Below are 13,333 nucleotides of genomic sequence, written 5' to 3' on the forward strand. Positions count from 1 at the left end.
AAAATGGTCAAAATCTTTTGTATAAGCATGTCATCATTTATTTTATTTGCGGTAGATTCTAGTTCAAAACACATATTTTGCAATTTGCTAATATCTTGAAGTATATCTCCAGTAAATTTGTAGTTATAAAATTCTATAACTCTGAGGTGACTGTCTTTTTCCACTTTGTAATTGAAGACAATATCTAATTTTTCAAAAATATCCTTTGTGGTTGAGCAATTAATCACATAATGTAAAATATTTTCATCTATTGAATTTAAAATACAGTATTTAGCTTTAGCGTCTTTACCTTTATCATCGGCTCCAATTCCTTTTGCATCCAGAAATAATTTAGCTAGTTTTCTCCAATTAGAATAATTCGTATTTAATTTCAAAGTCTTTATGTTGTCCTTGCTGTCCATGATGTAGTTTACTTACGGTTTTTCTTTAACTATGATGTTACTCTCGTTGCTAAGGTTATGTTGTCAACAACTGTGGTTGCTAACGTTATTCTCGCCGTACGAAAGCTGACTAAATAATGCTGAAAAAATACAAACACTTCCTAGCTTTAAACACAATGTTCCTTAACGTCGCGTATGGGCCATAACCTGTGGAAATTCCCACAGGAGGTCCTTGGAACAATAGGAAGGCACTTTGGATTATCCGAACGTTATTTATTTATAATTTATTAATATATATTTACACAAACATGTTTACATCATGAGTCCTGTCAAAAGAGTGTCGTTTGAAAACTCAAAAGTCTGCACATAGACAACTGAGGTTCCAAACTTAAATTTGGTCAAGCATGAGTCGATTGCATATTCAACCTTCACAATAACAAAATCGACCGATTTCATCAGTAATTCGGCGTTTAATATCAACTAGTTACCATTTTGATAACAATTTTTTGCTTGAAGTTTAGATCCAAGTTTAGATCTAGCTCGGACCTAGTTTGTGCTCGGACCCAATGCGTAGTATCTTCTTTAGTAGTATGTGGACCCAACTTGAACCCAACTCTGCATCAAGGTCTGTGAGTGCTGCAACCACTGCAACTGCTAGTGTGGACAAAAGGTACAGTAAATTGTTCAGACTGAGTTAGTAATTTAGTCGAGAGGCGAATATTTGCAAAATATTTGTTACCTTTTGACAGTTTTGACAAAGTTATAGGCTTCCCACAGACAGTCTTAAAAATTCATAATCTTAAAAAAAAATTGCATGCAAATTGACACTGACAGATCTGTCAGTGTCAACTGCATACAATTTTTTTTTAAGATTATGAATTTTTAAGACTGTAAGGCTCCCCACAGACAGTCTTAATGTGGTAATTCCCACAGGAGGTCCTTGGAACAATAGGAAGGCACTTTGGATTATCCGAACGTTATTTATTTATAATTTATTAATATATATTTACACAAACATGTTTACATCATGAGTCCTGTCAAAAGAGTGTCGTTTGAAAACTCAAAAGTCTGCACATAGACAACTGAGGTTCCAAACTTAAATTTGGTCAAGCATGAGTCGATTGCATATTCAACCTTCACAATAACACACCCCCTCAATCGACTCTGCTTGAAGCGTTAGTACATACTTTACAACTTTTATCTAATACTTTACAACTTTTATTTAAAAGGCCACAATCTCATTTCCAGAACAATATTTCAAAAACTTTCATCACATTAGTTTACCAAAAAACAAAAGGTTTCAAAAAACATTATCATCAAATATTAATTAGTACATATCTACATGTACTCTCATATAATATAAACTCCCACTAATCGACACATCACTACTAATATATAAATAAGTAGTTAATTATTCAGCTTCTCGCCTCATATTATTCTTTATTCTCCCACTCGATACATCGCTACAAATATATAAATAAACAGTTAATTATTCTACTTCTCGCTTTATATTTATCTTTATTCTCCCACTCGATACATCGTTACTAATATATAAATTAACTACATCTATCTCCCTTATTTATTCCACCTCTCGACTCATACTTATCTTTATTCTCCACCGCTCGATACATCATTACTAATTGCCAAATATATATTCGATTATAAAATTTACGTATCCTCCCCTTCTCTAAACAAATACTAAAATACTAGAAATTATAATAATATTTGGAATAAATAAAAATTTAGAAAAAATACTTAAGGATAACTTCAGAACACTGTGTAAATAATGACTATTAAATGAATGTGTGGTTTTACTCTTTTTTCAAGTTGTTTGTTGGTTGCTTTTATATTGATTCACTTACCATTAGTACACTTACACCCCCTTAAGTGAATCATTATTAAGCACCCCCTTAATTCTAACTTTATTTCATGCTTCCAGAATCCTTAAGTTTTCTTTCAATACACATTCCTGTATTATTTTTACACACCCTATAAAAAAAAAAAAACTTACATACTACGATAATTATAAACAAACCCCGACATGAGCCGAAAAATAATTAACGTTCACTTTAGCCCGCACTTATACTACACTCAATGACTCATTTTAGCCACAATATCACTAAAACACTAATCTTCGTTGACATTTTTCAAATTTTACAGCCGGTAAACTTTTAGTTAGTATATCAGCCAGCTGTGATCCCGTCGGACAGTATTTAACTGTAATCTGATTTTCGTCAATTTTCTCTTTTAGGTAATAGTATCTTACGTCTATGTGTTTGCTTCTTCTCCCCATGATTCCTTTTTTCATAAGCCAAATTGCAGATTGATTATCTACTCTCATCTCAACTTCTAGTTTTTCCTTGGTTATCTCAAAAATCAGATCCCTTATGAATAGTAGTTCTTTACAACATTCTGCTGCTGCTATGAATTCTGCTTCTGTGCTGCTCAGTGCGACTACTGATTGTTTTCTTGAGCTCCATGCCACTGGTCCACCATTCAGCCAAATCACAAAACCAGAAGTGCTGCGCCTAGTGTCTGGATCTCCCGCGAAATCCGAATCACAATAACCCCTGAGTACTTTATCATCTTTATTAAAGTGAATCCCTTTTTCTGTTGAGCCTTTCAGGAATCGCAAAATTGTCTTAGCATTATTCAAATCATTTAAATTTGGAGAATTTTGATGCCTCGAACAATAACCCACTTGAAAACTAATGTCTGGTCGCGTTTTATTCGAAAGATATAACAATGACCCTATCATCTCTCGGTAAAGCTCATGAGACTTAGTATCAACCTTTACTGACGGATGCTGTTCTATCAGAATTGTTGGACATTTACATTCTTTGGCATTGTTTAGGTTAAATTTCTTAATGATTTTCTCACTGTATGTTTTCTGAAAAATTTTAATCCCATTTTCATTTTGCTTAATGTCCAAACCAATGTAATTGGTGACTTCATCTAAGACTCTTAGTTCAAAAGCCTTTCTAATTCTTTCTATTATGTACACTAGATCTTCTTCTTTCTCTCCAAGAACTAATCCATCATCGACATATACCGCAAGAATAATCTTTCTTTCACCCTCCATAACAAAAATGCATTGATCAAGTTTCATCTGCTTGAACCCCATCTTTATTAAGAACTCTGTAAACTTAATATTCCACATTAGTGGAGCTTGTTTCAGACCGTATAAGCTCTTGTTTAGTTTGCATACTTTGCCTTCTTTGTTGCTATAGCCTTTGGGTACCTTCATGTATATACATTCTTTCAAGTCTCCATGTAAAAAGGCTGTCTTCACATCAAACTGTTTTATTTTTAACCCTTTTGCCGCTGCAATAGATAGTAAGATTCTTAAAGACGTACTATTAACTACCGGACTGTACGTCTCGTCATAATCTATTTTGTACTTTTGTTGAAAGCCTCTTGCAACTAGTCTGGCTTTATATCTGCCATCAGACTTTACTATAAAAATCCACTTGCTAGTAACTAATTTTCTTCCTTTTGCTTCCTGTTCATCCACAAATGACCACGTCTTATTTTCTTCAAGTGATTTAATTTCTTCTTTTATTGCCTTTTTCCATTTATCCTTTTCTTTTGATTCTATTGCCTCCTCGTAAGTTAACATTGAAGCTTCAGTATCATAATTCATTAAATAATCTTTATATCTATCAGGTAATCTGCGGTCTCTAGCAGGTTGAACTCTTCTATTTTGATTAACATCACTATCAATATTTTGATTTTCAATACTTCCAACTCGATTTTCAACTTCTTCATTATCAAAAAATTCTTCATTCCCATCATAAAATACTTCATTATTTTCTTCTTCTTCAATTGTTTCTATTTCATTTGTTTCATTATTGTCTTTTGTTTTATCTTCATTTGTTTCGCCATCATTTATTTCACCTTCATTTGTTTCGCCATCATTTATTTCATCTTCTTTTGTTTCACCTTCTTTTGTTTCATCTTCTTTTGTTTCATCTTCTTTTGTTTCATCTACTTTTGTTTCATCTTCTTTTGTTTCATCTTCTTTTGTTTCATCTTCACTTGTTTCGCTTCCTAATCTTCTTAAATGAATAACACCTTCTCGAACATTCTCTGCATTTCTACTTCTTACTTTTCTTTTTAACATATCACCTTCTCGACTCTTCTCTATATTACTACTTCCTCCAACTCTTCTTGATGTACCTCCTTCTCGACCCTCCTCTCCATTGCTACTTGTTTCAATTCTTCTTAATGTATCTCCTTCTCGACCTTCATTACTGTTGACTCTTCTGACCTGATTTTCTTCCTGCCTGTTTATTTGATCTTCATTTTGTGTTGTGCCTTCCCTAACTGTCTCTTCAGTTTCTTCGTTGATTGTCCAAAGACCTCTAATAGTTTCATCATTTTCTTCATTTGTATATATACCTTGCTCATCTTCATTTATTCTTACATCCCTCGCTCTTACAATTGTTTTTGTTTCATCCACCCATATTTTGTAACCATTCCTGATATAGCCAATCAGGATTCCCTTTTGCATCTGACATCTAGCTTTCGTACACCAGAGTTTATTTTATAATAAGTTGTTGAACCAAAACGTCTTACATGTGATACATCAGGTTTGATGCCAAACCACATCTCTGCTGGAGTTTTGTCTTTGCCTTCGGTAGGACTTCTATTGATTAAGAAACTTGCAGTTATAAGAGCTTCACCCCATAGATAATTTGGAACTCGACCATCGAATATTAATGCTCTCGTTCGTTCTAACAAGGTTCTATTTAATCGCTCTGCTTTTCCATTTAATTGAGGAGTGTAGGGTATTGTTAGATCCATAATTATGCCCTTAGAGCTGCACCAAGACATTAGGTTATTGTTCGAGTATTCTTTTCCGTTGTCGCATCTGATTTTCTTAACTTTTGTATTGAAATGGTTCTCCGCTAAAGTCACAAACTGTTTTATTTTATCAAAGGCTTCACTTTTAAAAGTAATTAAGTAGACAACACAAAAATGTGTAAAGTCATCCAAAAAAGTAATAAAATATTTTTTATTATCCCAAGTGGGAATTTCTATCGGACCGCAAATGTCCGTATGGATAATTTCTAAAGGAAATTTTGCTTTAATTCTATTATTTTTGAAAGGTTTTCTAGTCATTTTTGCTTTAATGCATATTTCACAAAAGTTTTCTTTATGTTCCCCCCAATTTTGATACCGTTCACCAGTTTAGCTAGACGCGGCACATCCGATACGTGACCTAGCCGACGATGCCAAATATCGGCGTTCTCAGAAAGCAAAACCTCGCGAACAGTGTTAGCAGAAAATTCTGTTTCATAAAGACCGTTTCTAGTTTTATATCCCGTAAGAATAATGCGATTATATTTCTTTACAGTTACCTTGTTTCCAACGAAGAGTACAGAAGCTGCATGATCAGTGATTGAACTTACAGATATCAGGTTTCTAGAAATTGCAGGAACATGTAGTACATCTTCCAGTTCAAAACCATTTGTTTTTACTGTACCTATGGCTTGTGCGACGAGGTTCTCTGCATTAGCACATCTTATTTCTACATTTACATTTTCTGTGGAGTTAATGACATCATTATTATAGAACATGTGAGAGGATGCACCCGAATCAATAATGGCTCTAATACTAGTTGTATGCTTCTGTTGTTCACTCACCAGACTAAAAGTGCGACAAAATTTTTCAATGTGTCCCTTCCTGTTACATTTCCTACATACCTTTGTAGAAAAACATTCACTGGAAGTGTGGCCACTTTTATTGCATATTGTGCATTTTTTATTATTACAGAATCTCGCAATATGCCCTCGTTGGTTACAATTAAAACAAATTCTTTCATTGCTTTTCATTGCTTCCTCTGTTTGGTGATTTATATCTGAATTGACTACAATTGAATAATTATTATCAACAAGCTTAAGTTCTTTTTGAATTCGTTCGATCAAAGTATGTATGGTTTGGTCAGACTTCGGAGTTACCTCCCATACAGTCCTGAAGTAATTTAATGTTGAAGGTAAAATGGTCAAAATCTTTTGTATAAGCATGTCATCATTTATTTTATTTGCGGTAGATTCTAGTTCAAAACACATATTTTGCAATTTGCTAATATCTTGAAGTATATCTCCAGTAAATTTGTAGTTATAAAATTCTATAACTCTGAGGTGACTGTCTTTTTCCACTTTGTAATTGAAGACAATATCTAATTTTTCAAAAATATCCTTTGTGGTTGAGCAATTAATCACATAATGTAAAATATTTTCATCTATTGAATTTAAAATACAGTATTTAGCTTTAGCGTCTTTACCTTTATCATCGGCTCCAATTCCTTTTGCATCCAGAAATAATTTAGCTAGTTTTCTCCAATTAGAATAATTCGTATTTAATTTCAAAGTCTTTATGTTGTCCTTGCTGTCCATGATGTAGTTTACTTACGGTTTTTCTTTAACTATGATGTTACTCTCGTTGCTAAGGTTATGTTGTCAACAACTGTGGTTGCTAACGTTATTCTCGCCGTACGAAAGCTGACTAAATAATGCTGAAAAAATACAAACACTTCCTAGCTTTAAACACAATGTTCCTTAATGTTGCGTATGGGCCATAACCTGTGGAAATTCCCACAGGAGGTCCTTGGAACAATAGGAAGGCACTTTGGATTATCCGAACGTTATATATTTATAATTTATTAATATATATTTACACAAACATGTTTACATCATGAGTCCTGTCAAAAGAGTGTCGTTTGAAAACTCAAAAGTCTGCACATAGACAACTGAGGTTCCAAACTTAAATTTGGTCAAGCATGAGTCGATTGCATATTCAACCTTCACAATAACACTTAAAAATTCATAATCTTAAAAAAAACTTGTATGCAATCTGACAGTTCAAACTGACACTGACAAGACACTGACAGATCTGTCAGTGTCAATTGCATACAAAATTTTTTTAAGATTATGAATTTTTAAGACTGTCTGTGGGGAGCCTCTGTGGGAAGCCAAAAACAGGAATATCATTATAAATAACTATCAAGCTAGGAACATACTACGCGGACGTCCGTCGTAAATCGACCGCGGACGGGAATCTGGACAATGAAATTACACATAACCGTGCAAACTATCGGTCGACGGACGCGGACGTGGCCTTGAGCGCACGGACGTCCGAATGAAATCTGGCTCTCTGGATGTTTTGTTCCGTGCACACTGATAGGTCGCGGTCGCGGTCGTTTTACGACGGACGTCCGCGTAGTATGTTCCTAGCTTAACTGTACTGTACTAAGGCTTCCCACAGACAGTCTTAAAAAATCATAATCTTAAAAAAAAATTGTATGCAATCTGACAGTTCAAACTGACACTGACAAGACACTGACAGATCTGTCAGTGTCAATTTGCATACAATTTTTTTTTAAGATTATGAATTTTTAAGACTGTCTGTGGGAAGCCTAAAACGTAGTAGCAGTAGTTCTGAAATAATCAAAGAGTATTGAATCACTACGTTTTGAAATAATCTCAACAACTAACAAAGTGTAAATAGAGATTTATTTCTATTTTTTTTATTCTGGCCCATTCACGGTACGATATATCTGTACGATCCGTCGCCACAGTTTAATCGAAACGACCGATCGACAATGTATGTCAACGTCAATATCGTTAACGATCGCATATGATATCATAAATCGCAACAATATCCCGTGCGATCGACAGTGTGTGGCCCCTTGCGGCCAACGATTATATTTTTATCTCATGCTTACCTACTGATTTTATTATTCCGTCTCGTGAGAGTAATAGGGGCGAGGACGGGGCGGCGGGATCGTTTACGATATCGTAAACGATCTATCGCCTCGTGTGTGGCTGGTGCTTTCGATGCGACCGATCGTTCACGATATCTATCCGATCGATCGAAGCGATCTCAACGTTCAAAGACTGATCTCAAATAGGTTTTTACTTTCAGAAAAGCGACAAGAGCGAGGGCGCCACTAGCTAGAACAGAAGAGTTGGGTTTGTGGGTTGTTGCCACCTGCATTGATAACTTTGTTAAAATCAGTAAAAATATACCAGCTATATTTTATGAAATGCTGCATATTTAGACTGGAATAAAATGAAGTGTCTTGTATTAGCTCAATAATGTGGAGAAAAACCGCTAGCTTAGGCTACAGACGCTACTAATTTGTGTTTTTAAAACTCAAGATTTGTAAGAGTGGATTGGGCTATATTTCCAATCCGCAGACAATGTTTTGGTGTATGTCATATCATTAGACATACTGAAAGGAATGAATCCGTTTTATAATACGAGTAAGTATTTAATCTTTTAAGGCTTGCGATATACATTCTACGTGTTTTGCTAAGTGTAACTACTAATTGGTTTTTTCTGTTTCTTTTAGGTATATTTGCATAGTTTCAGGTTTTTTTATCAAAAACACTTTACGGGTCGGATAGTCATTATGTTTTATAGTACTCTTGATACAAAATTTCGTAAGTGTACTTGGACCGTTCGTGACTTCAATGAGTGTTTTATGTCTGTAAAGAAACTATTCCACAAATTGTCCAATGGGCCATTGTCTCAGTTGTTTCGAAAATCAAGCTAATGCTGATGTCACAGCTTCCCATAGAAATAAAGATGGTAAGTACTTTTCTCTTGATAACTTGTTAAAATCCATAATTGTTACTGGAAATAAACATTAATTACTCATTTTATCCATGTAGAGTATGAGAACTATCCAATAGCATTCATTTAATAAATATTAATGTAATGGAAAATTATTATTTTAAAGCTTGGTCAGTGTGTTCAGTTGGTGAAGCCTAAGCAGTGGGGTGAAAGGTGAAACAGACCCTTAATCATATTTGCCTCCATTTGGCTCAGTATGCTACAGGCCTTTTAGGGTTAGCAAGTGGTAGGGTCAATTTATAGATATGTATTTTGCATTTCAGATATGACAGAGATTGTAGCTTCCCACCAGGTGCCTGCTGTTACTATTACTGATTATCTACAAGGAGTGCCACTACTGCCTGACAATGACAACACTGTGAACAATTGCCGCTATGCTAGTAATATGAATAATGATAACATAATAAATACTTTTGGAGAAACATGTTCTACAGAAATGGTAAACTCACAGAAGCCATACACTGACAAGGTGCCTAAACCTTTCTATCAAAAGTTACCCTCGATTCCGAGAACAATGTCCTCATTGGCTTCATGTGAACCTCGGACCTCAGAATCAAAGATAAATCAGTTGTTTGACCAATATAAGGACTCATTGGAAGATGCCATCCTTGCAGAAGGCATTGAAAATCTTTGTAATGATTTACAATTAAATCCAGATGATTTTAAGGTCCTTGTACTGGCTTGGAAATTAAATGCTAGTCAAATGTGTAGATTCACAAAAACAGAGTTCATACAAGGATTAAAGAATATGAAAACAGACTCAATTAAAGGTATACAGCATAAACTAAATGAGGTTATTAGTGACTTGAACAGAGAATCTGAGCAGTTTAAGGACTTGTATAGATTTACATTTAAATTTGGGTTGGACGTGAGCACTGGTCAAAGAATTCTACCATCAGATATAGCTATTTTGCTCTGGAGGTTGGTATTTACAAACAATGAGCCTCCCATACTTGATCGCTGGCTTAGTTATTTAGAAAAGAACACTCACATCAGAGGGATCCCCAAGGACACATGGTACATGTTCTTGAACTTTTGTGAATTTGTGGGTGATGATCTCAGCAGCTATGATGACACGGAGGCTTGGCCAAGTCTCTTTGATGATTTTGTAGAACATGAAAATGATCAAGTTAATCAAAATGTCACAAAGAATGACATCAAAATACAGGATTGAATTCCTACATTTGCCAAAATATAGTATAAGTACTTAATGAAAGATTATTGATATTAAAGAGACTGATATATCCTGTATTGGTTAATACATTAATTTTTGTGGATGAATTATGATCATGCAGCTTGGATCTGTAGTAAATCATTGATGTATTTTGAGAATGTCTTGTGTTATATATTAAAAGAGAATTTTTTTTATTGGTGAGTTATAACTTATAAGGTCATTGTGACTAAGGTTTTCTGTATTAATTTATTATAATGTTATTTAGACCAGTTCCTGGAAATATAAGCCATATAGTGATCACACTCATTTGCAAAGTTTTTGTGTCAAATATTAACATCATTTTTATTTTGGTACCTGGCTATAAAAGAATACATTTTTTGTAAATATATTGCTATATTTTTACATGATAGTTGTGGTTGATTTTCAAGTACATAGTGTAAAAGTTTTGTAAAGATATGACATTCCATGTTGGAATTTTATTATTTGATGGAATAAGCCATATTCTAACGTCCCTAATTCATTGTAGCTTCAGTTCAGAAATCAGCGGTACTCAACTAGCGGCCAATTTTTGCGCCAGGTGATCCTGGTAAAGATGCATAACCTTGATCTTAACATCACCTTCTTCGGCTTGGGGCGTCTCATTAAAAAAGGTTGAATACCGCTGGTTCAGGTGGTCTACTTTGTCTGCAGAGCTAGTCTCTATTACATGCATTTTGTCCATTTCAAAAGCCATCGAATGTTACCACACAAATCATTGCACAAACAAATTTCTTGGCATGAGGTAGCAAAAGATGCCTGTAAACAATCATTGTCTTGCTGCAGATATATATGAAGTTCCATATTTAATATTTTAGTTAGTGTATCATTCAAGTAAAAAATATTTAAATACAAATTTAGTTTTTCCTATTTTTCAAATTTAGTTTCTCTATTTTTGAAGAAATAATGTCGAAAGTGGTAAACCACTTTCTTGGCTGACTGTACAAGGACATTACGTTGCCAGTATAAAATATTGTAAGTATAGAGTTTTCTCAGAATATGAGTATAATCGATTAAACAATTTTTCTGTCGGTTAAGCGCGTACTACTTATTTATTATCTGTACATTACCGATGACTCATAATTTGAAACGTAATAACAAATACTATGTAAACTCTACGAGTTAATACGTGCAGCTCGGTGCCAAAGTTGGCAACAGGCACACTAGCGCTCCTAGCGGCATGAGTTGATCAAAATAGTTTAGTTTCATACAGCATAAAATTAAAAAAAATTACAAATTCTTATTTTTTTGTTTTATTCCGTCTAAAAATGTTAAAGTAGTAGCATTTTCTATTTTAATTTACTCAAATAAAAGTCTGAACAACTACTTTGATCAACTCCAACCGCTAGATGGCGCTAGTAAAATTGTTGCCGCTCAATTGTATGGGAAACGTCAGAAGCTGCACGTATTATAGTATATAGTATTTGGTAATAATTTCCTCATAGGTGATGTGAAACGCAGTGTGTGTCAGGTTACAAAAAAAATGTTTACTTCTGGCGGTCACACTTTCTCTCAGGATGCACTATACGCCCTCGCCGTAAATAAACCATTTTGCTTCCCGTCATGGAGGTATTCTATGTATGTATGATACATATACCTGTATTGACTCTGTGTCTTACACGCTGTCAGAGTACCCACAACACAAGTTTCTAGAGTTTGGCTTGGGACTCGGTAAGAAATCCCTACAATATTTATTTACTTATTTATTCAAACACTTCGACAAAAATAGTTTAATGCGGAATTATATTTTTATACACTGGTAGTTTTGATACTGTAGACATGAATGGACCTTATTATCGTTAAAGTCTGAATAAAACACGTAATTCTTAATAAAATTTTATTTAAACAAAATAATATAGTCGCAGCCTGCCAGTGTCGCTCGGTGTCGGCGCGCGCTGCCGCGGCGCGGCTGCAGCGGCGCGCGCCGAGTGTCTTGTCCACTGATATACACAAAATATTGATAATAATATACAAACGCCCCTAGATATTAATCGTTAACCTGATTATATTAAAAAAGCTGAAAACTTTATAAATCCATAATATACATTACTTTAACAACTCGGGCGCTGTGCCGTTACGTGTACATTTTCTTGAAAATAAAACGAACCACCTCTGTTTGCATGACCGCATGTATATAAGTAAGTAAGTTATGTGATGTAATCTTGTTATATTGGTGAACAATAAAGAATATTTGTATTGTATTGTATTGTATAAGTACTCTCTGCGTTCCTTCCGGAGCGGCGAGTGCCTCAGAACGGCTCCGCCCGGATATTGGTCACTTAGAGCGACAAATTATTATCTATTACCATAATATGAGAAAGTATTGTGGATAATATAATTAAGGCTGTGTTCCAGGCACAGCCGGGTAAATCTGGACTTATAAAAAAGTAAAACTGACACCCCAGTACGAGCGAAACTGAATATCCTTATGTGCGTGTACTACGGCAAACCAATAAAAAATATTAACTTTAAAAGTGATACGTTTACACTACAATAGTATAAATATTATGTGTATAAAATGAACATGTGAGCGTAACTAATAAACAAAAAGTTATGGTGATCATCAGACATGAATTCTTAGAAAAGTAAAAAGCAACACCTTTTAAAATTAAATTACAGCCGGCTACCTTTTACTAGAACTAAGTCGATGATCCTTCCCGTGGAGCCTCACTATATGAATGGTTTCACCGGGTTCACGTCGCAGGTTCGCTTGGGACGGGACAGTACATGAAGTGAATGTGATATATAAATAAGCATTTCATTGTTTGACATTTCGCTCACCGGTTCACTATAGAAGTTTTACTCCTCTTACGATAAATAAGGCAATCCGAAGCGATGTCAATAAGTATTAACCAAATTTGTTTCAAACTAAGCAGAATATAATTTCGTTATATTAATTCTTGTATATTAAGAGTATTAATTCACGGCTTGCCTAAATAAAATAAATAATCACTGTCTCAAGATAAATTCCATAACTTATTGTTACCATCGTAATAAAAGGTATCTGTTTATTTACGTTCACATGACGATACAGAGGGCAAAACGATCTCTACGTTATGCTTCGTTAACGCTATCTTTGACTACCCGCGAATACATAATA

The 13,333-nt window shown here is 34.5% G+C and overlaps 1 protein-coding gene and 1 long non-coding RNA gene across 2 annotated transcripts; one reads left to right on the forward strand and one right to left on the reverse strand.

Annotated features, from left to right (window-relative positions):
* Window positions 1-727: 727 nt before the first annotated feature.
* On the reverse strand, window positions 728-1,935 carry LOC125233688. The gene is made up of 2 exons (XR_007177878.1): window positions 1,515-1,935; window positions 728-806 (listed from the first exon to the last, which is right to left on the reverse strand). It is a non-coding gene; the product is annotated as an uncharacterized LOC125233688 (long non-coding RNA).
* Window positions 1,936-8,335: 6,400 nt separating this feature from the next.
* Window positions 8,336-11,270, forward strand: LOC125233236 (DCN1-like protein 3). Its single transcript, XM_048139155.1, has 3 exons — window positions 8,336-8,650; window positions 8,740-8,978; window positions 9,287-11,270. The coding sequence occupies exons 2-3, from the start codon at window positions 8,906-8,908 to the stop codon at window positions 10,195-10,197; spliced, it is 984 nt and encodes a 327-aa protein (XP_047995112.1). The 5' UTR covers window positions 8,336-8,650; window positions 8,740-8,905; the 3' UTR covers window positions 10,198-11,270.
* The last annotated feature ends 2,063 nt before the right edge of the window (window positions 11,271-13,333 follow it).

The sequence above is a fragment of the Leguminivora glycinivorella genome, chromosome 14, assembly GCF_023078275.1.
Source record: "Leguminivora glycinivorella isolate SPB_JAAS2020 chromosome 14, LegGlyc_1.1, whole genome shotgun sequence".
Lineage (NCBI taxonomy): Eukaryota > Metazoa > Arthropoda > Insecta > Lepidoptera > Tortricidae > Leguminivora > Leguminivora glycinivorella.